The sequence below is a fragment of the Puma concolor genome, chromosome D2 (assembly GCF_028749965.1).
Source record: "Puma concolor isolate L17-30 chromosome D2, mPumCon1.1.hap2, whole genome shotgun sequence".
Lineage (NCBI taxonomy): Eukaryota > Metazoa > Chordata > Mammalia > Carnivora > Felidae > Puma > Puma concolor.
Genome location: NC_141677.1, coordinates 8,675,863 through 8,703,219, shown reverse-complemented (window position 1 = coordinate 8,703,219; position 27,357 = coordinate 8,675,863). Strand labels below are relative to the sequence as shown.

The 27,357-nt window shown below is 43.2% G+C and overlaps 3 protein-coding genes across 4 annotated transcripts in view; all 3 read right to left on the bottom strand.

Annotated features, from left to right (window-relative positions):
- LOC112851508 (antiviral innate immune response effector IFIT1-like) overlaps nucleotides 1–22,039 on the bottom strand; it is a 39,278-nt gene extending 17,239 nt beyond the window's left edge. Inside the window, exon 1 of the mRNA XM_086679576.1 lies at nucleotides 21,925–22,039. Within this exon, the coding sequence (XP_086535702.1) occupies nucleotides 21,925–21,929 (5 nt within the window). The 5' untranslated portion in view covers nucleotides 21,930–22,039. The remainder of the gene's footprint in view (nucleotides 1–21,924) is intronic.
- On the bottom strand, nucleotides 3–22,051 carry LOC147575761 (protein IFIT1 homolog B-like). Its single transcript, XM_086679574.1, has 2 exons — nucleotides 21,925–22,051; nucleotides 3–1,423 (listed from the first exon to the last, which is right to left on the bottom strand). Exons 1-2 carry the CDS (start codon nucleotides 21,927–21,929, stop codon nucleotides 4–6), a joined length of 1,425 nt encoding a protein of 474 aa, XP_086535700.1. The 5' UTR covers nucleotides 21,930–22,051; the 3' UTR covers nucleotide 3.
- On the bottom strand, nucleotides 9,487–22,040 carry IFIT3 (interferon induced protein with tetratricopeptide repeats 3). Of its 2 annotated transcripts, XM_086679573.1 has the most exons (3): nucleotides 21,925–22,002; nucleotides 18,412–18,539; nucleotides 9,487–11,433 (listed from the first exon to the last, which is right to left on the bottom strand). In XM_086679573.1, the coding sequence occupies exons 2-3, from the start codon at nucleotides 18,414–18,416 to the stop codon at nucleotides 9,969–9,971; spliced, it is 1,470 nt and encodes a 489-aa protein (XP_086535699.1). In that variant the 5' UTR covers nucleotides 18,417–18,539; nucleotides 21,925–22,002; the 3' UTR covers nucleotides 9,487–9,968. The 2 variants fall into 2 exon arrangements, with proteins under 2 accessions (XP_086535699.1, XP_086535698.1); XM_086679572.1 differs by lacking the exon at nucleotides 18,412–18,539 and having other exon boundaries at nucleotides 21,925–22,040.
- Nucleotides 22,052–27,357: the final 5,306 nt, after the last annotated feature.

Genomic DNA, 27,357 nt, shown 5'->3' with positions numbered 1-27,357 from the left:
CTCTCAGACCATGGCGTTGGAGTCAGCAGCCAGCCTGAGAGCCTTCTCATAACACACCAGGGCCTCACTCACTTCCCCTTTCAATTTGTGGATGAGCCCAAGGATGCTGAAACTTTCCACCACACGTACATTCTGATGAATATGTCTTTTAGCTAACTTCTCTAGGGCGCTGAGAATTTTTTCCCTGGTGCGGGAGATGCTTCTTATTTTGAGACCTTTTAAATAATGGGTGATTGCTTTATCCACAGATATCTTGTGAAGTTCTTGGAAATGGCCATAGCAGTAATGAATCTCTTGTTGCAGATGATCGTTGATGTTCTTCATGTGTAACACTTTCTGAAAGGCGTCCTCAGCCTTTGTGTGTTGGCCTATTTCTGCATACATGTAAGCCAGTTCAACATAAGCCAACTCAAATGTGGGCCTTAGCATCAGAGTCTTTTGAATTTCACATATAGCCAAGTGAACCAATCTGTGGACATTGTCTCTATCCTGTCCTCTGGGCTGCCAGTTTGCCGCTCTCTTGATTTGGATCATGCGTGCCTTGTAACAAAGCCCCATCTGGTGATGCAGGAAAGCGGAGGAGGGCGTGGCCCGCAGGGCCCTCTTTAAGAGCTGAAGAGCTTTATCCAGAGCGCCTTTCCTGCGGTAAAACTTGGCCGCGTATCGAAAGACGTAGGCCTGCGAGGACATGTCGGTCAGTGCCTCTTCGACGTACTTTTCTCCTTCGGCTTCTTGGCCCACGTCCTGAAGCTTCAGGGCGAGCAGAGCCTTGATATACACGTCTTCTGGGTTTAGCCTGATGGCCTCTTTTAGAGACTGCAGACAAAATGCGTCGCTGACCTGGGTTGCTTTGTTGAAGCCGTCCAGGCGATAGATGGTGATGGCATACCCAGTGCTGAATTCAGGGTTCTCAGGCTCCGCTGCCAGAGCCTTTTCGAAGCAGGCCTTGGCCCGCTCATAGTTCTTTCCTCCACACTTCAGCAAGGCCCACCCTTCCTCACAGTCCATCTGAGGACACTCCAGCCTGTAGCAGGAGGGGGCTGCAAACTTCTCACAAGTGTTCGCCACCCTGTCCAGGTAAGTCTGGGCCTCCGCCAGCCTGCCCATGTGGTGATACAGCCAGGCGTAGTTGCCCCAGGTGACCAGGCTTCTCACAGCCGATCGGTCGCCGTGTTCCTGCTGGATCAGGTCTTCGGCTTCCTTCAGGCTCCCCAGGGCCTCCCGAGTCTGGCCTTTCAGGTGTCGGACGTAGGCCAGCAGGTTGTGTATGCCCGCGTTGTATTTGGTGTCTAGGAACTCAATCTCATCCAAGATCCTGTTCTCTAAATCGGGCATCTCAGTGTCTTCAACTAGCAGCTCCCAGGTGAAGTGGCATCTCAGCTGAAGCAGGCTATCTTCAATGGGATTCCCGTTTGATTCGTCACTGTAAAAAGTAGACAACAATTATTTGTATTTTTAGGAGAATTCAGTCTAATAGGAATGGAGCCAGCACTTGAATGGTCAAATGATACCTTCCAGTGTCCTTGCCTCCCCCTATCTGTTGCCTCCCTGGGTTCTGTGGTCGCGTCATTAGGACAGAGAGCAGGTTGGCCTAAAAACCCTGAGGAAACGCTCATCGCTTTATGGCGCCAACAGGTAGGTCACATGTAGTCTAAAAGGCAACCTGAAAGGGATTAATTCTGCTAATGTCAAAACAATTTTAGCCCCACCCTCAGCACTGCAAAACCCTTCTCTCCTCAACGTTGCAGCGCACCACTAGTGCTGTCAGAGGAAATGTGGGGAGAACTTCACCTGGTGTTGGGTCAGTGTAGGACCCATCTGGAAAGCATTCATCTTTTTTGTCTGTGTTCAGACATGTTTTATGGAGTGGCCTTGTTTTTGTTTTGGTCTCTCATGGTGTCAGGGTGGCCTTGTCTGATGTTGATGTAATGTGCATGTGGGACAGGGGAACAGGGTCCTGGCTGTGGGGCGCTGTCCAGCAGCACCGGGGCCTTGCTGATAGTGTCGGGCTGTGTGGGTCTCTTTCTTTCTGTTCAGAGAGCTTCTATATTATTGCTTCAGCCCAGAGCTGTTGGCATGTCCAAGGCGGCCTTCGTTGCCATGAGCTCCTTCCTTACCCATTTCTAAAGTCTGCAAGCCATGAATGACCATTAGTTACATGTCAGGCACTCTGTTGGGACATGGATATGACAGATTTCCTCTTCTCAGGTGACTTGCCATCTAGGTGGGAGACAGATCCATGAGCATTTAATTTTAACAAAAGCAGTAGACGTTGGTTGCTTTATAATCACAGAGGAAGGATTCTTTCTCTCTTCTTGAAAACACCTTCTTGGGTTAACTCTTAATCTTTAAGCTGAAGTATTTTGAAGAATCATAGTCCTGCTGGCTCCCCACTTAGAGAATACTCCTAAGAAGATATGCAGTGGCCAGGCCAGGCCCTGGCGGTTTTGAGGCTACTTATGCAAAGGTGCAGTGATGCTAGCTGCACATGCTAAGGCTTCCAGAAGGATCGCTAAACCAGCACTTGTATCTCAAGTCGCAGTAAACGTGCAGAAGCAGATAAGAGGAATATGTAACTGTGAAAGTGCCAGCTGACCACCAGATTGGGACTCTGGAAATGGGACATTTTACGTGACAGGGGCCTCGCTGTGTGGATTCTGCCCTTACCGTCCGGTCAGGCATGAGTTTGTTTCAGGTGGCTTGGCACTTATACCCCCTGAACGTCATCAGTTGTTCCATGGTCTGTAGGTGAGATCTAGCCCCTCACTTTTCCTAGGACAGGCAAGATACCACCTGGGGATCGGACTCAAAGAAGCAGAGGTGCAAAGCTGGATTATACCCACTTCCTCTCAGTGAGTTGGCTTATTTGGTACTCCTGTTGGTGCCAAAAATTAGAAGTAATCAAGATGTTCTTCGGCAGGTGAGGGGATAAACAAACTGTGGTACAGCCACAGAATGGAATGCTATTCATCAGTGAAAACAAATGAGCTCTTAAGCTAAAGGACATGAAGGAACATTAAATGCACATTGCTATGTGAAAGAAGCATCCTAAAAAGGCTATACCCTGTACATCCAACTTCATGACATTGTGGAAAGAACCAAACGATAGGAATAGTAAAAAGATCAGTGTTTGCCAAGGCTTTAGGGGAAGTGGTATTGTTGGAGCACAGGGCGTTTTTAGGGCGATGTAATTCTTCTGATGATAGAGCAATGGTAGATGGGTGATGTTGTGCTCAATACAAAGAGTGAGCCCTAATGTAAACTGTGGGCTTCAGTTAGGAATAAAGTATCAATATTGGTTCATCAGTTGGAGCTAATATACACACAAATGCAAAGTGTTGATAATAGGGGAAACTGTAGGAGGGGTGAGGGTGTGGAGGAGGGAGGTATATTAGAACTCTGTACTTCCTGCACATTTTTCTATATGCCCAAAAGGGCTCTAAGAAATTGAATTTATTAAGTGAAAAAAAAAAAAAAAAGAAGACTTGCAATAAGGAAGGGAGACAGTTCTGATCTTAAGATCTGCTAATGTCTGAAAGGTTTAGTCAGAAGAGGGCTTTTCCTTTACATAGAGGTGCAAACAAGGCTAGAAACTGGGTGTTCTAGAAACTTCTAGAAACTGGGTGTCAGGGAAGAAGGGAGAGGGTGGAGAGATCAGGAAATCTCTTCCCTTGTTGTTAGCCAAGCTTTGAGAGGGATTGTCTGGCCTTCAATACTTGTTTAGCCTTGGGGGCGAGTCAAATTTAAGGGTCTCGTGGGGAAAGAGAGAGAGATTTGGCCAAGTTAAGTTTATAGGCATTTTGACTTACAGCAGTGGGCAGAACATCTAAGCAGAAAATCAACAAGGAAGCAATGGCTTTGAATGACACACTGGACCAGATGGACTTAACAGATATATTCAGAACATTTCATCCTAAAGCAGCAGAATACACATTCTTCTCATGTGTATATGGAACATTTTCTAGAATAGATCACATACTGGGATACAAATCAGCCCTCAAAAGGTACAAACAGACTGAGATCATACCGTGCATATTTTCAGACCACAATAAAGGGTTTCATAGCAAAACTCTAAATGAGCCGTAATAAAAAAATTTGGAAAGACAACAAATACTTGGAGATTAAAGAACATCCTACTAAAGAATTAATGGCTTAACCAAGAAGTTAAAGAGGAAATTAAAAAGTACATGGAAGCCAATGAAAATGATAACGCCACAGCCCCAGACCTCTGGGACGCAGCAAAGGCGGTCATAAGAGGGAAGTATATAGCAATGCAGACCTTCCTAAAGAAAGAAGAAAGGTCTCAGATACACAATCTAACCTTACGCATTAAAGAGCTGGAAAAAGAACAGCAAGTAAAACCCAAAACCAGCAGAAGAAGGGAAATAATAAAGATTAGAGCCGAAATCAAAGCTATCAAAACCAAAACAAAACAAAACAAAAATGAAAATACCCCAGTAGAACAGATTAATGAAACCAGGAGCTGGTTCTTTGGAAGAATTAACAAAATTGATAAACCTCTAGTCAGTCTGATTAAATGTATAGGCACTTTGTTCTGATTGATCATGGGAACAAATAATTCAGATGATCATTTAGGAGAAGCAGAATGAGAATCTGGAGAGTCTGTGGCCTCAACAGAGGGACACAGGGGTCCCATCCCGAGTTTTATATAAGTAATACGGAAAAGGGTGTTTCTCTGCAGTTTCACAGAAGACCACAAGAGAAGTTGAACTGGACAGGTTTATTCCTCACAGGTCCTGATGCCACATGATAGGGATGTCAAGGCAGGCTGCAGGCAGAGAGGAAGCGTTTATCATGGGCTGTGAGTGAAATGCTTTGGGGTTCTGGGCGTAGGTTTGGAATGGTCCCTTCAAACTCAAAAGAGTGGGGTTTCGGTCAGCTCCGCAGGGGCTTCTCTAAGGGGAGGAGGGCAGAAGGGGAAGGCCCTGGGAGGCCAGGAAGGTTGTTGCTCAGACAGGCTGCTGGGAGATATCATATCAGGAACCTCCATTTGCTTGTAATTCTGCAGGCTGCTATCTAGGGCGTGTACTTGCACACGAAGACTAATGTTAGTTCAACGCCCCACTCAGGCTCCTTGGCCAAACAAAATGGATACCGAGACAGCAATAACATGGACTAGCTTAGCTAAACTCCCCACATTCTCAGACACCAAAGTTGGGGGTGGGCAGATTTTTTGACCGTGGCTTTTGTCTAGAAGCACAGGGCTCAGGTAAAGTTCAGCATTGTCAACATCATTCCAGGCTGTCCTGTGCTTGGTGCAGCCCCTACAGCATCCCACTTCAGTGACCTCTGTCCCCTCTGGGCTCCACATGTTCATGGAGACAGAAGTCTTAGAGGCCATGAAGTCTTAGAAAACTTCATTGATGGGACGCCTGGGTGGCTCAGTCGGTAAAGTGTCTGACTTCCTCTCAGGTCATGATCTCATGGTCCATGAGTTCAAGCCCCACATCAGGATCTGTGCTGACGGCTCAGAGCCTGGAGCCTGCTTCGGATTCTGTGTCTCCCTCTCTCTGCCCCTTCCCCACTCATGCTCTGTCTCTCTGTCTCTCTCAAAAAAGAATAAATAAGCATTAAAAAAATTTAATAAAAGGAAAAATTCATTGACATGATGTCAGCAAATTCATTATGTCAGGTTTGAATATGAGCTGAAGGGAATTAGGTCTGCCAATGACTTATCAACCCTGTATGATGGTTTATAAGCCTCAGTCATACTGGCACCTCTGGAAGCCATGTTTTCCTTGTGAACTCCTGTGTGTATGTATGTAATTAAACCTATTTTTTCTCTTACTAACCTGGCTCTTGTCTAACTGACTCATGAGCCCAGCCATTGAATATAGGAGGGTAGAGGGAGAAAGATTTTTCCTCCCCTGCACTATAGAAGCTCTAGTTCTATCCACCCCTTTGAGTTGTGCATCCCTGAGTTCCCCCATGTGTGTGGATATACCAGTTAATAAGCAGCTATTTTTCTCTTGCTAATCTGTCGTCAGTCTAATTTGCAGGGCCCCTGCTGGAGAACCTGGGAGTACTGTAGGGGGAAAAGATGTGTTTTCTTCCCTTACACTATAATATAACTTACCTGTAATTATGGCTGCATGCTGAGTCTGGGAGTCCTTTTAACACATGGGCAAACCTGAGGGTGGCCATGGGTCCCCTCACTGCATGCTTGAAGGACCCTGACTCACTGAAACATGGTGAAAGCATTGTTTGGGAATGAGGGGTAAAGGGATAGATACCTGGGGTGCCCGGTGCCTGTGGAGTCATTGGTGGCACTCATAAACTGTACAGAAAAGGGTTAACATATCAGGCCTTAGACTATGATCCTTAGAAAGACCTGCTTGCAAGGTTTGTCCTTGGCTGACATCTGGGAACTTGGATTTTTGGAATGCTCCCACCATTCTCTAACTGATCAGGCTGGTTTGCTGTGCCTAAACAGTTTGTGCAAACAATCTGGTTAATACCGACACCTGCTTTCCTTCTGGGAGTCTGGAATTTTGATATGTGCTAAGCAGGGGGTACCTGTGTGGCTGGTCCCCGATACAACCCTTGGGTGCTGAGGCTCCAACTAGCTTCAGATGTGTCACATTTGATGCTGGAGGAATTAAGCACATCCTGTTTGATTCTACTGGGACAGAACTCTGGGAGATTTGTGCCTGGTTTCTTTGACCTTCACCCCATGCTCTCTTTCCCTGTGCTGATTTTGCTTTTGTTGTATCCTTTTGTTGTAATAAGTCTAATCCATGAATAGGACTGTATGTTGCGTCCTGTGAGTCCTTCTAGTGAATCACCGGACCCAGGTGGTATCTTGGAGACTCTGATGCCAACTTCCTAGAATTCTCATTGGAGAACACAATACAGCAGGCAGTTAGGGAACAGTCACTCCATCTAGTGGAGCAAGGGGGAGGAAGGACAGGCCAAGACTTGCTGAGTGTGGCTCTCTCTCCACCCTTCCCAATTTCCTATGAGAATGAATACAAAATGGACTGCAGAGGAAAATCTTAAAGTCCAAGGAAAGTATTCCCCATGCATTTAAGAGATCCTTGCTGTCCAGGCCCAACTTTTACAAAATGGAGCTCACTGTGTCAGCTGCTGGTGGTTCTGGAGAGGCTGGTGCAGCCCTGCGTGGACATAATTCTAAATTCCTTTGCAGGTAGCTTGAGGAGCGTTACCACTGTCAAGGTCCTGTGAATTTGCCGTATCAGGATGAATTAAAAAAATCTGACACTGGATTACAAAACACAGTGAGAAAGAGGAGTAAAATGGAAAGCCAGGAGATTCCGGAATCACACACAGGAGTGTGGGGGAGGGGGGTTTGGATTAAGTGGAGGAACTGATAGGAAGAGACACAAGTCAGGGGTCTACCCTCACGGTAGAGCCTGAAACCTCTTGGTTGTGCCAATAGACTGAGGACACAGCATGTGAGAAAGTACAGAAATGCATGTGAGCAGAGTGTCTTGGTGTCATACAGCTATGGACTTGAGTCCCAGCGATACCTCTTTCTAGCTGTGTGGCCTTGGACAAGTTACCAAACCTTTCTGAGCCTCATACCTTCCACACTGGTTTTAGATGCTAGCAATGGGCTTAGCACAGATCCTAGAACATAGTTCAGAGGCCAGTACAGAAACCTGCCATGATTTTATTGTTACTGTTTTGTAGTTTGGGACACTTATTCTTTTATTTTCCCAGCACCCTCCCCTAGGATTCAGAGAAGTTGTTTTAGAAGAGGTGAGCTCACACAGTGAGCCACTGAGCTGGTGGTAATGGCAATGTCATAGCCGTCAATGGAGACAATGTGTTCAAAATTTTTTGAGAGCTCAGTTCATTCCAGGCACTGCTGGAATGGGCATATAGTTGTGAGCAAAGGAGACAGAGTCCATGCTTCCCTGGAGCTGATAAACCTGAGGGGAGGGGTCCATGGTTTCCCCTGTGGAGACAGACTCCCGTTCCTCCAATTGTCTCTTCTGTGGACAGCCCTAGAATCTGCTAAGACATGCTATGTGGCCACCAGTCAAGCCTGCCCCACAGCCTAGGTGGTAAAATGGCACTGGTCGAGAAGTTCTAAGTCCCCACCGAGTTACTAGTTGGGTAGGGTTGGGTATGGCCCCAGGTGGTAAGGAGTGGATGTCTGTGAAAAACCAGCGATTTCTTATTCCCTCTGGGTCTCCAGAGGCGAGGCTGTGTGAGATCAGGGGCACACACAAGGAAGTGCAGATTGTGGACGTTCCCTCAGACAACAGTAGATTGTGGGTGCAGAGGCATCTTTTCCATAAAATTGTCCAGGCAGCAAAATAAATCAAAGCCTAGGTATGTAGGTCAGGACAGATCAACAACAATTCTGGGAGCCTTAGCACCATCTGGAAGGTGGATGGGACCCTGAGCATGGAGGGACAGGGTAGGTAGGTGGCCACGATCCTTGTGTCAATCAGCTGTGTGTGATTTCTGGGGATGGGACCAGGTACCCCTGTTGGAGAAACTTCCAATGTCCTCCTTCGCCACCAGTATTCAAAATCTTTGTGTCCTTGAGCATGTGTGTTTGCATATAGATGGGCAATTCCTCACCTACCCCAGAGCTGTACCTGTTGCCAGTCTCCACCTTACCCCCAGCCACCCTTCCATGCTCTTCCACGCTTTCAATGTTGGTTTCCATGCTAATATTCTTTACCTGGGCCCAGCAACCCCTCTGGAATGGGCTGCTCCAGGCCAAGGCTGGCCAGGAGGCAGCAATTCACTGCTGGGCACTTGGAGGCTCTCCCAGCCTTGCTGGAGCCAACAGATAATTCAGGGGTGGGGGGCAGCCTCACTGAAGTCTGCTGCTTTTACAGCCAGTGTGGCTTATGAAACACCTTCCCAGAACTCCCCTTGTGTACAAGGAAAGAGTCAAATTTCTGACTGCCCACTCATAAAGGAGGTGGGATTGCCAGTGCCTCTGTCTTGTCTGGGATCTGGTGCCTAACAATCTTCCTCTCCACCCAGACAAACGGATGATACCACTAGAGAAGCATACAAACGCAGACCTTGTAACGGGTTGAGGAGAGGTGGACAGGGTCCTTGGCACATCTCCTAGCTGCATGGTGCACAAGCCTGTGGGTCTCCGCAGCTGGGAGGGACTACTTGAATATTTTCATACCGTCGGGCGGGTGAAGATCTCTGTCTCTATAGCCAGCCTAGTACTGGCACCTCTTACACACCGTCAGGAGGGCAACTGTCCAGGCATTGCTGGGTGCACAGCAACCCTGCAGAAGCTTCTGGCTGGGCACTGCACTCTGCCGGGGCCCCTGGACTGGAATAAGAGAGATAGTTCCCATGGCCAAGGGCAGGCCAGCTACAGGGGAGTGTTAGCTAACAAGGGCACGTTGACAGTAGTATGATATGGCTGTAGCAGTTACCCACTGTCCCTAGACAGTGTCCCGAAGAGAAACTTTGGGAATTAATATTACTCTCAGTCACACATGCAAAGCACACAACTACTTTATCCTGAGTCAAAATTTTAAGGTTTATTGTAGCATCACTATCAAGAATACGTATTTATTGTAGTATCACAATCAGGAATATATATACATGGCTGAAGCCAAGAGTCAGACAGAAGGAATATTCCAGGATTAGTCAAAAGGTGGTCTTTCAGGGGGTCCAGAAGGCTAGATAGCAGTGGGGCAGAGGGCGGGAGACCTGGGAGCAGGCAGCGGCGAGCTAAGACTCTTGGCAAGAAGGGCAGAAATGGGGGCTATCCGGTGAACTGAGTGCAAACTGAGAATTACTCAGCAGCATGCAGGCCTGAAGCACTGTTTCCACTGCTAATTTTGTTATAAGACCTGCGGACTAGGGAAGTGCGTGTGGCTGATATGCACAGGGGAGACAGACACGAGGAAACAACTCCTCAGATGTGCCCTAAAGCAATAAGTGAGACCAGCACCCCACGCTCCCTGACTGTGCTCCCGTCCCTCCTCTGTGTTTCAGCTCAGGGTTGGGGGAGCTCTGAGAACGGGGCTGTGTGGGCCCCGGCCTGCTTCCTCACTGCCTTGTTCAAGCTCAGGGGATGGCAGGAAAAAGCTGCCTATGCCGGTAGGGCTGTTCCTTAAGAGGTAGCCCAGTTCCTTCTCATAACATTCAGCTGCCTGAAGCAGCTCTCCGTTCAGCTTGTGGATTAATCCTTGGAGATACCAAGAATTGGGTGCATTTTGTGGAAGCTGATTTCCAGCTATATTCTGTGGTGGGCACTTCATCTTTCCCTTCTCAGCTGGTTTTGTGCTTGTGGGCACACCCTCTAAATCACGTTGGACAGAAGTGTCTTCAGACTTTCCATGATGCCCCTCAAAGTCGCAGTAGTGCTGGTGGGGTTGTAGCCTCCCAGTGTTGGGGAGCTCCTTACTGAAAGCTGTCTGAAAACAGTCTTCTCTTTCCAGGAGGTCGGTGACATCAGAATATGCATACAGTGGATCCACTCCTTTCTCAATAGCTTTGATCACATAGTCAATAGCATGTTTCTTTAGTTCTTCAATCTTCTCTCCATTCTTGCCAGCTTCAGATTCTCCTGCACTCTGAATCTGTTTGACTTTTGCCCTATAGCAGCATGCAATCTGGTGATACAGGTAACCATTGTTTGGAATGGATTTCGATGCCCTTAGAAACAGTTCAATAGCTTTGTCCAGATCACCTTTATTTTTGTAAAATGTGGCTGCATTGAGAAGGACATCTGCTGGGCAAGGAGTGTTCTCCACGGCCTCTAGGACCAACCGCTCCCCTTCAGCTTCTTCATTCATCTTCTGCAATTTCAGGGCCAAGAGTACTTTGACATACTGATCGTCGGGATTCAGCTCAAGGGCCTGCTTCAGATCATCAACAGAGAATGGCTTCTGTGGTTTATTATCCAGATGGTATGTTGCGATGGCCAGTCCAGAAGAGAATTCTGGGTTGTTGGGCTTCTCTTCCAGAGCCTTCTCGAAACATACCTTGGCCCTTTCGTTGTGCTTTCCTCCACACTTTAGCAGTGTCCACCCTTCTTCACAGTCAAGCTCAGGGCACTCCATACTGTATGGATTTGAAAACTTCCCGCATACTTGTTTCACCTTGTCCACATACATCTGAGCATCTGTGAGTCTGCCCAGGTGATAGTAGACCCAGGCATAGTTTCCCCAGGTGACCAGCCTTCTGATTTCTGCTTGATCAGAGTGTTCTCGCTGGACCAGCTCCTCAGCTTGCTGTAGGCACTCCAGGGCAGCCTCGTTGTGACCATTTAAGTGTTTTATGTAGGCCAAAAAGTTGTACATTGTAGCTTTGAACTCAGCGTTCACGAATTCAATCTGGTTACACACTCTGTCTTCTAGATCACGCGAGACACCATCTTTTTTAAGTAAGTTCCAGGTGAAATGGCATTTCAGCTGTGGGAGGATTTTTTCCAGAGAATTCTTGTTGACCTCACTGTGGAGAAAATAGACACGGTCACTGTGATGTGCACCTGCCAGGCACCGTGCCCTGGGATGCAGTTACAGGTTAAGTTTGTGTGTCAATCTGCCCGGGCTGTGGGAGGCCCAGACTTCGAGTCTAACGTCAGTTCTGGGTGTGTCTGTGACCAGCATCTGACTCAGGAGGCAGGGTTGTAAAGCAGACTGTCTTCCCCAGTGTTGGCTGGGCACCACCCGGTCTGGTGAGGGTCTGAGTACAACAAGAAGGCAGAGGGAGTGTGAATTCTGTCTGCCTGGCTGTGTGAGCTGGACATGTGTCTTCTCCTCCCCTTAGACTGGAGCCTGTACATCGGCCTTCCTGGTTCTCGGGCCCTCAGACTTGGACCTCAGCCTATGGCATTGTCCCTCCAGCTCTCGGGCCTTTGGCCCAGACTGGAATTACAGCATTGGCTCTCCTGGGTCTGCAGCTTGTGGACAGTGACCCGTGATTATGGTCCTCGGCCTACATGATCATGTGAGCCAATTCCTGAGAATAAATCTCTTTCATTTTGTGTGTGTGTGTGTGTGTGTGTGTGTGTGTGTGTGTGTGTAGTATACTATATATAAATACTATATTTGTAATATATATTTATAATATGGTATGTATCTATAAATATATATACACATATATTTTGTATATATGTATATATAAATATATACATACACACATATATATTTTAAACCAGCAGTAGGTAAGAATCTTTAATCTTTATTTTACTGAAAGTAGAGAAAAGAGTAGGTAAAAATAAGCATGTTTAGAAATTGTTGTAGAAAGAAGAAAAAAGAGGGTTAAAATTCTCAGTGAGGGAAACCAAAAAAAATATGTCCGGTTGTATAAAGGCTCTTCCCTTTCAAGAAATGGGGATAAAGCTGAAGATCCAGTTTGTTTTTAGCTGTTGGCAAATGGACAAAGTAACAGAAAAAATAGTTGAGTTCAAACGTTGTGAGTCCACTACTTGAACCTACTCATGATCTGAGCGAAGTCGATGACTACAGTTCAGGGCAGAGTTGATGGTGGGACAGCCAAGAGTCCCCCATCCAGGAGTCCATCCTGCCCTAACCTTCACGTAGAAGCTGAAGAAAAAGCTCTTCATGCAGTCTGAGCTCCATAGTTGGCTGCCCGAGTTTCCTCTATTGCGGTGCTCCGAACGGTTGACTTCTTGGTCAGCAAACACATGGAAGAGCCTGGAACAACTGCCTTTAGCAAATGCCTGCTGCCTCTTCCCAGCCTTGGTGGGTGGGGCCTGACATCTCCCAGCAGCTTACCTGGACATACATGTATCTCCTAGTGGTCCTGTTTGTCTGGAGAGCCCTAACTAATGCACACCCTATGTTGTCCTCGACAGAAGAGGAGGTACCTTCCTCACGCTCCCTCGCTTCACCCGCCTGTAGCTGTGCTCTGTGCAAGAGCCCACGGAGCACGTCCCTCCCACTGTGTGGGCAGATCTGCCAGGTGAGGTGGGCAGGTGGGAGGAGAGCACTGCAGAGAGAAGACCTGGATCTCTTGTCCTGCTCCATTAGAAGTCAGGGCTCAGTCCTCACATGCTGGGCAAGGTGGATCCAATGACCCTTTACAGGGCTACTCCTTTGTGTCACTTTGTTAGTTTTGAAGGATGCCAAGACAAAGTAAAGTCAGTTATCCTTGCTCTCTCTGGCCTAGAAGCCCACAGACTGGTTAGAAGGAGCCACATAAAGAGACGGAAGCCCAGGGGTGTTTTACACCGTGCTGTGGAGACTGAGCCCTTTCCCTTCATCTTCACCATCTCCCTACAGTCACTCACACAGACCCATGGGCGCTCACTTTCAGTCTGATTGGGGCATTTTTCCCGTCACAGGCCAGATCCCCAGACAGAATGAATTAATTTTGAGGAATAAACAAGCAAAACCAACATATCTGAGTTTTGTAGATGGAGGATGCCAAGGGAGATCACTGGCCTTACTCAGTTGGATAAACTACCAGGTTCTCAAAGTGTTCTCCTGTCACTCTTTGCCTGGGACTCGGAGGATGTTTCACTGAATTTGTGCTCCCCTTTTCTACCAGTAGGTTCTTGACACCACAAGATAGTTAAGAACCTCCAGAAACCATTAAACCCAGTTGTTGTCCATAGTTTTGGGTTTCACAGACTAGCACAACTTCATAAAGAAGTTGGGTCAAATAGGGCTGCCAACTTAAATTTGGCAAAATCATGACAATGGGAGAAAATGTATTCCAAAAGACACCAACCACCTATGCTTGCCAGCACTGGATTAAAAAGAAAGAAGCATTTTTATCCCTGAAGAAATAAGAAAGATATAATGAGAATAAAGGGAAGTTCTTTAACTTGTCAAAATACATTTTGCTCACTGAGGAGCCACTGACTTTATTTGTACTTTCCCAAGGACCAGCACCGGTCCACACACTACTGCTGCTGCTCTAGTTTCTGTCTGTCTCTCCAGCAATGCTCATCTAGGCCATTTCTGGACCCAATGTGACCACATGTGAAATGCCTTATAGTGAAAGACACAGAGGCAAGGCAATTGACCCAAGACAAGGAAAAAGGGGGAAGTTGCTGTCTATCTAGATACCCTTTTATGTGCATGCCTCTATTCCTGGCCATCTTTATCATTCTCTAGGTCCCTGGCTAGAGCACCACAATGCCAATGTCTTTTATCTCCATTCTAGGGTTTTCCAGTTTGGCTTCATGTGGTGATTCTAGCTGCCCTGTTTGAAGGACTACAGATCATAACTCAAGGTAGCAAGTATTAGAAAGTAAACATTAAGAGCAAGTTGTAAAGATGATCACTGAACAAATATGTTTATAACTGTTATGCAACTAAGGCGTAATAGAGGCATTTCTGTGTTTCAGCATTCGTTAACTTTGCTGACTTCCCAATTAGGGCATTGGAGGAAGGCACGAGTTTCAGATCGGTAGAATGTATCTGTAGATATAGGTGCCTGGAAATAATAGGTGAACACTCTATCAGCCATAGAGTGTATTCATCCAACTTCTCAGTGAGCCTGCAGAATAGCAGGTGACTTTGGTTGTTTTTGCTATAACACTGGTTTGATAACACTATCTCGCTATCTTTTTTTCCCGTGGTGATGACACAGGCTGAAATATTAGTAAACCAGAGGGATCTTACCAGACTAAAATTTTAGGCACTTATTGATAAAGATGAAACATATTCCATCAACTCTCCAAGATGAAACACATTCCAATCCTGTTATACATAAGCTTCAGGAGATGTCAGTGGCTCATGAAGTGTAGGGCAAGTAGAAAAGCTCCCTCTATATTCCTGAACCTGAGAGACAGCCCAAAGATGGAACACTTAGGGATACTCCATCCCTACCACCACCTCACCAAATGCTAGAGCTAGCCATGCTAAGGAATGTATGCTAACAAAGGGCAGTTTGTTCAGGAAGAGAGCCAACTGTGTAAGTGGCTTCATGATTATAAGACTTATTGAAAATTTTAATTAAGTTCTGCTGACTTTTCATAAGGTTTCCTCTGTACATTTCCAATTTGATTATGTATTTGACACCTGATACCCCCTTGAAGTAAGATTTGGAGAAAAGTATATTGGACCATGAGTCCTGATATCTTGATAAGAAGAAACATGAAACTTGGAGCTAGAGTCCAGGAGACTTGCTTTAAAACACTATTGCCTTGATAGGTAAATTGCTTATAAATCCAGTATAATGATTAAAAACAAAAGTTTTTTTTTTTTATTTTTTTTTTCAACGTTTATTTATTTTGGGGACAGAGAGAGACAGAGCATGAACGGGGGAGGGGCAGAGAGAGAGGGAGACACAGAATCGGAAACAGGCTCCAGGCTCTGAGCCATCAGCCCAGAGCCGACGCAGGGCTCGAACTCCCGAACCGCGAGATCGTGACCTGGCTGAAGTTGGACGCTTAACCGAATGCGCCACCCAGGCGCCCCCAAAAGTTTAAAAAAAAAATAACTATAACCACCATAATCTGTTAATGTATAGACAAGTTAAAAAGATATAAATTGTGACATCTGAAACATAAAATGTAGGGGGAGGGAGGAGTAAAAAAAGGTATGCATTCAAACTTTTAAGTTATATACTTAAAATGGTCTGTTATAAATATAAGATGTTTTATTTCAGCCTCATGGTAAACACAAAGAAAAAACCTGTACTAGATACATAAAAGGTAAAGAGAAAAGAATAGAAGCACACCACTACTACAGAAAAGCATTAAATCACAAAGAAAGAGAGCAAGAGAAAAGGAAGGAAATAAAGGAATTGTAAAACAGCCAGAAAACAATGAACAAGATGGCAATAGTCTATAGTCTATAGGCTATAAGTCTATAACTATCCACAATTGCTTTAAATATAAATGGACTATATTCTCCAATCAAAAGACACAGAATGGCTGAATGGATGTAAAAGAAGACCTAACACATGCTGCCTTAAGCTTTTAGGACACACATAGATGAAAGTGAGGGGATGGAAAAGATATTCCATGAAAGCCAAAGAAAGCAGGGGCAGCTATACTTATACTAGACAAAATAGACTTCAAGTTAAAGAGGGAAAGAAAGTCATTACTTAACAACAAAGTGGTCAATCCAACAATAGGATATAATGTTTATAAATGTTTATGCACCCAACACACCAGCACCTAAATATATAAAGCAAATATTAATAGACCTGAAGGGAGATAGAGAGTAATACAGTAATAATAAGGGACTTCTCTATCCCTTTTCAACAGTGGATAGATCATCCAGACAGAAAATGAATAAGAAAACATCAAACTTAAACAACACTTTAGCCAGGTGAACTTAGACATTTACAGAACATTCCATCCAACAGCACAAAATACACAGTCCTCTGAAGTACACATGGAACATTCTCTAGGACAGATCATATGTTAGGCCACAAAAAAAATCTTAAAATTTAAGGAGACTCAAATCATATCAGGCATCTTTTCTGGTCAGCATCACTCAATCATAAACAAACGAACAAACAAACAAACACAGAAATCCTGCCATTTGCATCAACATGGAAGGAATATGAGGAGATCTTGCTAAGTGAAATAAGCCAGACAGAGAAAGACAAATACTGCATGATGTCACTTATCTGTGGATTCTTAAAAAAAAAAAAAAAAAAAAAAAAAAGGAAAAAAAGTCAAACTCCTAGAAACAGTAGAAAAGTGGTTGTGGGGGGTGGAGTGTGGAAATAGGTAGAGGTTGCCAAAAGTACAAACTTTCAGATGTAAGATAAATAGGTCTGAAGATCTAATGTATGACATAGTGATTATAATTAATAACATGGTATTGTATATATAATTGGGATTTGTGGAGAGAGTAGAACATCAATATTCTCACCAAAATAAACAAACAAACAACACAAGTATGTGAGGTGATAACTGACCTAATGGAAAAAGGGAGCCCTTTCACAGTGTGTTTGTATATTGAATCACTATGATGTATCCTTTAAATATCTTAGAATTTTATGTGCCAATTATTCCCCAATAAAGCTGAAAGAAAAGAATAGAATTACTTTAGCAATTCTTATCCCTTTTCTTCTGTGTAGTTTAGGTACATGAAACACTCTGTTCCTCACTCCCCTCTTTGGATTTTTATTACATATTTTTATATGTTAATTCACATATTTACACATGTCACTGTAATTACATATTTATGATAATGTTAACATCATTAACTGAGTAGATCAAAATAAAACATTTGAAGATAATTCTGATTAAAAAATATAAAAAATACAATTCCCTTTTTAAAAACCAATACCCCATATGCCATGGCTTCCTCACTTACTAATTTAGCTTGTATATGTTTGTGAAAGTTGCTCTAAACACTCTTTATATGTATATGTATGAAGTTTAGGCCTTATTTCTGATCTATTCAATCTGGATTTCGGAATGCAGGGCCTGCTAATTTGCGTTCTAACTCAGGTTAGTTGTGATATAGGACATTTGCTACAGTTTGTGACAGTTCGTAGTCCACAGGGGGCGCCTAGCAGGTCAGTAAGAGGGTGTGTCAGGTAGACATTGTCAGCTCAGAAAAATTTCCTTCCACTGTTCTAGGTTCTTCGGCTAGTCTAATAATTAAGTTGACATAAGACAGATGAACAGGGAAGAAAAATTTAATTTTGTAGGTGTAGGAGCCCCATAAAAGCATGAGGCCCAAAGGCAGTCAGGCAGTTGAGGCTCAAATGCCTTCTTCAGCTAAGTAGTGGATTGGGTCCTGAAATTTCAAAGTGGTGGAGAGCAATTCCCAAAAAGATGAGTGTAGATGGTTGATACTCAGCCTTTTGCCCTGCCGTGCATGCAAGTCTTTCAGATAAAAAGTTATCTCTGGTAACAGCTCCCTTTGGGGTCAGGCCCCATATCTAAATTCTCTCAGGCAGTTAACAGAGAGGTAAACGTTTTCTTGAGTCTGTTGGGTCTCAGTTGCCTTTGGCTCAAAATAACCCACATGCCAAAGTGGCACGTTTTGGGGTGGCGTATTTTCCGCCCCTTCACCATATTTCTCAGTTCTGAAAGAGCAAACTTTGGGCAAGAGCAACCTCATTATGAAATGCAGTGCTGGCTTAGTCATTAGCAGAGAAGTAACCACACTTTTGAAATAACCCACAACAACCACAACAAAATTCACTGACTTAGTCTTTTCACAAAAGAAACAAAAGAGGGACCGGGACCTCCAGAACTCTCCTGAGGGACAGTGGTGCCCTCCAGGCCCTCTGCCCCTTTCCACCTGCCAGTCTCTTCTCCTCCCACCACCCCCTCCCCCCCGGCTCTCCTGGAAGCACTTCCCTCAGTGTCTGTAAATCAGAAATGGCCACAAAACTAAGAGAGATTTATGATCGAATTAGATAATTGTGTATTTCATCTATAAGCAAGCACTGCATCAACATACTTCAGGAAGTTGCATGCAAGGCTGAAGATTTGTGGGAAATTCTCAACTTCCTATCAGAAAAGTAGGGAACATTTACCTCATGATGGCTATTTCCCTCAATTCTGAAAAGCTGGGGTCCAGGCTGATTTTATTTTCTGCTTGTGGATCAGAAGCAACTGCTGAAGGGCCTTCCAACCAGGATGCCAGCTAGCCCTGAGATCTATGCTTTTATCAAACAGAAAAGGACAATGAGACCAATACAATGCTATCAGGATTCCCACTGAGGAGAAACTGAAACCTAATTGTCAGAGCTGAGGTCATTCCCACGGGGAACAGGGTTCCACGCACACTGGGGGTTTGGAAAAAGGCATTATACATATATATATATAGGCCCTATTCTCAGAGCTTCTGTTGAAATCTGGGTGTGGGCTTGGGCTCAGGAATCTGCATTCATACAAGCACCAGGGAAATTGTGTACCTGGAGGAGCCCCTGTCCCGCATTTTGAGAAGCACTATTCTAGAGGGATTCTGAAAAGCAGTTTCCCACTTACTTGTCAGAGATAATGTAGCATATCAAAGAGTGAGGCAGACCATCTAGAAGAGAGGAAAATGACCACAAGATACCTGGAGTTCTGTTACCTCTTTGACCTAGTCTGGAATATTTCTGGAATCACATTATTTAGCCTCATTTCCTTATGAGGAAATGGTCCTGAATGATCTTCCTTTTTCCTTCCATCCAAATTGTAGGAAACTATGCCTTGGGGAGGTCTGCTTTTACCTTCCTCTAATGTGTGGCTTTGTGCACTCCAAGAGTTTCCATCAAAGAGAGTGGTCCTCATTCTCCAAATAGGGATCTCGAAGGCCCAGTCCTTTAACTCCTGCCCCTTGTCTCTAGTGTGAGCACAATTAAAAGCATTAAGACCCTCCACCCTCTTGGATTTGGTCCACAGAATTAGAAGATGCTCGGCCCTAGAGTTTGGTACCTCACTAATGACTCTGCTCTGACACCTACTGTCTTGCCTGCTGAGCCTCATTTTCCTCATCTAGAAAGTGAGACTAAGTCTGGAAGTTTTCTTTCCATTTCTATTTTTTGGAACAGCTTGAGAAGGATAGGTATTAACTCTGCTTTAAATGTCTGGTAGAATTTCCCTGGGAAGCCATCTGGCCCAGGACTCTTATTTGTTGGGAGACTTTTTATAACTGATTCAATTTCTTCACTAGTTATGGGTCTGTTCAAATTTTCTATTTCTTCCTGTTTGAGTTTTGGTAGTGTGTGGGTGTGTAGGATTTTGTCCATTTCTTCCAGGTTGTCCTGTTTGTTGGTGGGAATGCAAACTGGTGCAGCCACTCTAGAAAACAGTGTGAAGTTTCCTCAAAAAATTAAAAATAGAACTACCTTATGACCCAGCCATAGCACTACTAGGAATTTACCCAAGGGATACAGGAGTGCTGATGCATAGGGGCACATGTACTCCAATGTTTACAACAGCACTTCCAACAATAGCCAAATTATGGAAAGAGCCTAAATGTCCACGAACTGATGAGTGGATAAAGAAGATGTGGTTTATATATACAATGAAATACTACTTGGCAATGAGAAAGGATGAAATCATGCCATTTGCAGCAACATGGATGGAACTGGAGGGTATTGTGCTAAGTGAAATAAGTCAGGCAGAGAAAGACAGATTTTATATGTTTTATATGTTCCACTCAAGATGTGGGTCTTGAGAAACTTAACAGAAGACCATGGGGGAAGGGAGGGGGAAAAATAGTTACAGAGAGGGAGGGAGGCAAAGCACAAGAGACTCTTAAATACAGAGAACAAACTGAGGGTTGATGGGGGATGGAGGAGAGGGGAAAATGGGAGATGGGCATTGAGGAGGGCACTTGTTGGGAGGAGCCCTGGGTGTTGTATGTAAGTCAATTTGACAATAAATTATATTCATAAACAATAGAAAATGAGGCTGATAAAAATCACAGTTTTTCCTTCCTAGGGCTATTGGGAAGGTGATATGAAATAACGCACGGAAAGCCCTCAACAGAGCGCACTACCAACTGCTGACCACGCAGAAAGAGTTACCCTCACAATCGCTGGTCTATTAGTGTTACAATTTTAAAAGAAGTTTTAGTGCACGGGGCAGCAACGGAGTTCCTCAGTGAGTGGGGCAGAGGAGGGCGCCCATCAGCCAGCCCGAAGATAGTAGGTGTTTCCCCAGGTGGTTTTTCCCCTTTGGCAATTTTTAGCCCTGCCAGGGAGGAGCAGACCCACCTGGCCCTGGCCCTATATAGCCTCTGGGAACAGGGCAACTTGATGTGGGCACCCGTCCAGCAGAGTCCAGAGAACCCCTTACCACCCCCGCCCCCCCAGACTTCCTCAAGTCAGTGACTCTGGACACACCTAAGCACAGGCCACTGTAAAACCTCTTGGGGCAAAGTGGCTAACAGGGCGCTGGGCAGGGCCAGGCTTTCTGGTTAACCCCACTCATGGAGACACATATATAACTTGGAACCTGTTACATAGCAAAGGGTAACCTGAGGCACTTGGCAGTGACTTCCTCTTACCCGGCCCATTCCCAAATAGGAGCCCTGGGGACTTTCCCAGGGTGTGGTCACTGGGATCCTCCCTCCCCATGGTGTTTGAGTGAAAATGGCTTCTCCTTCTCTCAACTCTATCTTTCCTGAGGCTCTAATGGCAGAACTTAAGCATGTTCACATGCTTTAACAAAAAAACCAACAAAAACCCAAATTTGCCAAGATTATACTTTACATACAATAAGATGCACACATTTTAAGTGTAGAGTTTGATGAGTTTTGCGTTTTGACAAGCAACAAGCACCACTATCTCCCTACAGACTATTGACATCATTCCCAAAGATTCCCCACTCTGCTTCCTACCCGGCCCCAGCCCCCTCCACCATCCCAGGCAGCCACCGACCTGCTTTCCATCACTAGAGATTAGATTGTTACTAAAAAAGAGATTAGGTCATTCTGTTTTGAAGAGCAAATTGTTTGCTGCTCCCCAGCTCTCATCACAGAAATAAAAACACACTCTATGCTTCTGGTTTTGTTTTGATATAAGAAATGGAAAAATGCCCATCTGGAAGAATTATTTCTTCCACTTCCCACCTTGAACTGACCCAACGTTTCAGGGCAAAATTCCTCAACACACGAGTGGAGTTTGTAGTACCAATTCCATCTTTAATAATATCTGCTGAAAAGAAATGCTTCTTTTTAAAACGACAAGAAAAAAAGCCTCTCAGTCGTTGCAAAGAAAACAACAACAACAAAAAAGCCCATAAAGAGTAATTCCATCACTCCTCCCAGGTCCAACTTGGAATCCACAAACTGTGCTTGAGTGGGTCTAACACTCGTGCTGAGCCCTTCCCTCTTCTGGGCTCCCAGCTAGAGGAGCAGTTCTAGAAGCTCCGGAAGCCTCAGTGTGTGTACACCGGGGAAAAGACCCGGAAATAAAAAGCGCCCACACCGATAAACGCACGGTTCATCCAAAAGCCGCGGGACAACACAGGACCCTGCCTGCCCCCAGCAGCTCCGTTTACAATTCGCATTCAAGATCAGGGGAGGGGCGCTTACGCATTTCTATGTCACTGACCTCATGTCTGCAACCTGCTCCTCTTCCGTTCTGAAAATCTGGCCCCCAAGCTGATCCGTTCTTGGGAAACGTCCCGAGTGTGCCCCAAGTCCCTGCTGAAGGAGCTATATAAGGGGCGTGAGGGCGGGGGACGCGTCAGCTGATGTTTTCTCCCTGCTTCCGAGCCAGTGCCTCCGTGAAAGGGAAGGGAACTGGAAAGTGAAACTGATCAAATTCCAGGAAAAGAAGACTGAAGGTCGAAACCACTGGTAACTCAGTGGAAGCATCCTTTAACGATGCTTTGAGAGAACGTGAAGGCGCTCGCAGGAATCTGACCATCAGTCCAGGGCGAGTCCCAGGAAACAGCTTTTTTTTTTTTTTTTTTTTTTAATTGCAAGTGAATATTTTATTATTCTTGTTTGAAAACAAAACAACTTAAAATTTTTTTTAATATTTATTTTTGAGATAGACAACACAAGTGATGGAGGGGCAGAGAGAGACAGACAGACAGACAGACAGACAGACAGATAATCCCAGCAGGCTCCGGACTCCCAGCTGTCAGCAAAGAGCCCGACGTGGGGCTTCAACTCACGAACCACAAGTTCATGACCTGAGCCGAAATCAGACACTCAATTGATTGAGCTACCCAGGCGCCCTTCAAATTAGTGTTTTTATTTTCTTTCGGTCAATACCCACTAGTGGAATTATTGGATCTCATAGTATTTCTATTTTTAATTTTGGGGGGAAGCTCCATACTGTTTCCATGGTGGCTGCACCAGTTTAGATTCCCACCAACAGTGCGCAGGGTTCCTTCTTCTCCACACCACATCCTCTCCAATACTTGTTATTTCTTGTCATTTTGATTTTAGCCATTCTAACTAGTGTAAGTTGATATTTCTTTGTGGTTTTGATCTGCATTTCAGTAATTAGTGATGTTGAGCATTTTTTCATGTGTGTCTTGGCCTTCTGTACATCTTCTTTGGAAAACTGTTCAGGTCTTCTGCCCATTTTTTAATTGGATTGTGTGTTTTTTTGGTATTGAGTTGTATAAGTGCTTTATATATTTTGGGTATTAACTCATTATTAGATATATCATTTGCTGCTATCTTCTCCCATTCAGTATGTTTTCTTTTGTTTTGTTGATGGTTTCCCTTGCCGTGAAAAAGCTTTTAACTTTGTTGTAGTCCCAACAGTTTATTTTTGCTTTTGTCTCCCTTGTACTAAGAGACATAGCTAGAAATAATGTTGCTATGACGATGTCAGAAAAATTACTGCCTTTGCTCTCTTCTAGGAGTTTTATGGTTTATGGTCTCACATTTAGGACTTTAATCCATTTTGAGTTTATTTTTGTGTATGGTATAAGAAAGTGATTCAGTTTTATTATTTTACAAGTAGCCATCCAGTTTTCCCAGCACCATTTGTTGAAGAGACTGTCTTTATATATTGTATATTTTGCCTCCTTTGTTATAGAGTAATTGACCATAAAATTGGGGCCTTATTTCTGGGCTCCCTAGCCTGTTCCACTGATCTGCGTGTCTATTTTTGTTCCAGTACCATACTCTTTTGATTACTACAGATTTGTACTAGATCTTGAAATCTGGTATTGTGCTACCTCCCGCTTTGTTTGTTCTCAGGATTGCTTTGGTTATTTGGAGTCTTTTTGTGGTTCTATAATATAATAATTGTTTTAGTTTTGTGAACAGTGCTGTTGGTATTTTGATAGGGAATGCATTGAATCTGTAGATTGCTTTGGGTAATATGGACATTTTAACAATATTAATTCTTCCAATCCATGAGCATGGGATATTTTTCCATTTGTTTGTGTCATCTTCAATTTCTTTCATCAGTGTTTTATAGTTTTTGGAGTATGGGTCTTTCACCTCTTTGGTTAAGCTTATTCCTTGGTATTTTATTATTTTTGGTGCAACTGTAGATGTTTTGTTTTTTAATTTCCCTTTCTGCTACTTTGTTATTAGTGTATAGAAAAGCTACCCATTTCTGAGTAATAATTTTGTATCCTGCCACTTTACTGAATTTGTTTATTGCTTCTAGTAGTTTTTTGGTGAAGTCTTTAGGATTTTCTGTGTATAGTATCATGTTGTCTGCAAATAGTGACAGTTTAACTTCTTTACCAACATGGATGCCTCTTATTTCTTTTACTTGTCTGATTGCTGTGGCTAGGACTTCCAGTACTATGTTGAACAAAACTGGGGAGAGTGGACATCCCTGTCTTGTTCCTGTTGAGATGGTCAGATGATTTTTGTTCTTCATTTTGTTGATGTGGTGTATGGTGCTAATTTATTTGTGAATATTGAAGCATCTGGACATTCCTGGAATAAATGCCACCTGATCATGGTGAACGATCTTTTTAATTTATTATTGTAGGCGGTTTGCTAATATTTTGTTGAGGATTTTTGCTTCTGTGTTCATGAGTGATATTGGCCTGTAGTTTTCTTTTTTTGTGGTGTCTTTGTCTGTTTTTGGTATCAATGTAATGCTGCCTTCATAGAATGTATTTGGAAGCTTTCCTTTCTCTTCTATTTTTTGGAATAATTTGAGGAGAATAAGAATAATAACATTTGTTAAATGTCTGTTAGAATTCCCCTGTGAATCCATCTGGTCCTGGACTTTTATCTTTTTGCAGTTTTCTGATTACCAATTCAACTTATCCATTTTTTCTAGGTTGTCCAGTTTGTTGGCATATAATTTTTTGTACTCTTCTATTATAATCCTTGGTATTTCTGTGGTGTTAGTTGTTACTTCTCCTCTCTCATTTCTGTTTTTATTTATTTGGGTCCTTTCTCTTTTTTTCTTGATGAGTCTGGCTAAGGGTTTGTCAATTTTGTTTATCTTTTCAAAGAACCAACTATTCAGTTTCATTGATTTTCTCTATTATTGTTTTAGCTTTTGTGTCATTTATTTCTTCTCTGATCTTTATTATTCCCTTTCTTCTACTCACCTTGGGTTTGTTTGTTTTTCCAGTTCCTTTAGGCCTAAGGTTAGATTGTTTGTTTTTTTTTTTTCTTATATTTTGAGGTAGGCCTGTATTTCTATATACTTCTCTCTTAGAACTGCTTTCATTTTGTCCCAAAGATTTTGGACCATTGTGTTTTCACTTTCATTTGTCTCCATGTATTTTTTTTTTATCTCTTTTTAAAATTTCTTTTCTCACCCATTCATTGTCTAGTGTCATATTATTTAGTTTCCACATGTTTGTGTTTTTTCCTGTATTTTTCTTGTGATTAATTTCTAGTCTCATACCGTTGTGGTTGGAAAAGATTCATGGTATGATTTCAGTCTTCTTAAACTGATTAAAGCTGGTTTTATGGCCTTATATGTAATCTATTCTGGAGAACGTTCCAAGTACACTTGAAAAGAATGTATATTCTGTTGTTTCTGGTTGGAATACCTTCTATATATGTGTTGTGTCCATCTGGTCCAATGTGTCATTCAAAGACATTGTTTCCTTATTTGTTTTCTGTCTGGATGTTCTATCCTTTGATGTAAGTGGGTTATTAAAGTCCCCTACTGTTATTTTATTACCATCAATTTCTCTCTTCATGTCCATTAATATTTTCTTAATGTATTTAAGTGCTCCAGTGTTGGGTGTGTAGATATTTACAGTTATTGTATCCTCTTGTTGGATTGATCCCTTTATCATTATGTAATACCCTTCTTTGTCTTGTTATGGTCTTTGTTTTAAAGTCTGTTTTGTCTGATAGAAGTATTGCTACCTCAGCTTTTTTTTTCTTCCATTTGCAAGGTGAATGTTTTCCCATCCCTTCCCTTTCAGTCTGTATGTGTTTTTAGGTCTGAGGTGAGTCTCTTATAGGCAGCATAGATGGGTCTTGTTTTTTGTTTTTGTTTTTGTTTTTGTTTTTAATTTTTTTATCCATTCTGCCATCCCATGTCTTATGATTGGAGCATTTAGGCCATTTACACTCAAGTAATTTCTATACCCAACATGGGGCTTGAACTCACAGCCCTGAGATCAAGAATCACATGCTTAGTCACACTGACTAAGCCAGAGAGGTGCCCCTCAGCCATTTCCATTTAAAAAAATTATTGACAGGTCTTTACTTATTGCCATATTAAAATTTGTATTCTGGGTGTTTTTGTAGATTTGCTTTTTACCTTTCTTCTTATCTTGATCTCTTTCTTTGTGGATGATGAGTTTCTATTGTGCTATGTTTATCTTTATTTTTTTCATATCTGTCACAGGTTTTGGGGTTCTGGTTACCATGAAGTTCATGTATAACATCCTAAGTAAATAGCATTTTATATTAATTTGATGGTCATTTAAATTCAAACACATTCTGAAAAAAAAAACTTTCTTTTTCTATTTTACCTTCTCTTCCCCTTTTATTCCCTTTTCCACATTTTATGTATATGTTGTCATATTTTACCTCTTTTAATCAGAATTTTCTAATTCTAATTATGACCATTTCTTTTCCACTTAAAAAAAAAGCTTATTTATTTATTTTGAGAGAGAGAGAGAGATGAGGAAGAGGCAGAGAGAGAATCCTAAGGTGGTTCTGCACTGTCAGCACAGATCCCACTGTAGGGCTTGAACTCATGAACCAGGAGATCATGACTTGAGCTGAAACCAAGAGTCGGACACTTAACCAACTGAGAGCCACCCAGGTGCCCCCATTTCTTTTCCACTTAAAGAAGTCCCTTTAACATTGCCTCTTAGGATGGTTTAGTGGTGATACACTCCTTTATCTTTTGTTTGTCTGGGAAACTCTTGATCTCACTTTCAAATCTGAATGATAACTTTGAGTATTCTTGGTTGTAGGGGTTTTTTTCTTTCAGTACTTTGAATATATAATGCCACTCCCTTCTGGCCTACAAAATTTCTACTGAAAAATCAGTTAATAGCCTTATAGTTTATCCCTTGTAGGTACCTTTTTGTTTCTCTCTAGCTGCTTATAGGAGTCTCTCTTTATCTTCAATCTTTGATGTGTTAATTATTACATATGGTGATGTGGACCTTCTTGGGTTTCTCTTGCTTGGAACTCTCTGTGATTCCTGGATTTGGATGTCTATTTCCATCTTTAGGTTAGGGAAGTTTTCAGTTATTATTTCTTCAAGTAAATTTTCTACACTTTTCTCTCTCTTTTCTTCTGGGAACCCTATACTGTGAATGTTTGTTTACTTGATGTTGTCCAAGAGATCTCTTAATTGATTCCTTGTTTTTAAAATTCTTTTTTCTTTTTGCTGTTCAGCCCCTGTGTTCTCCATTACCCTGTCTTCCAGATGGCTGATACACTCTCCTGCCTCCTCTAATCTACTGCTGATTCCCTCTAGTGTTTTCGTGTGTGTTTTATTTCAGTTCTTGTATTCGTCAGCTCTGACTGGTTCTTTTTAATATTTTCCATCTCTTTACTGAAGGTCTTACTGAGTTTTGCCACTCTTTTCTCCAGCCCAGTGGGCATCTTTATGATCATTACT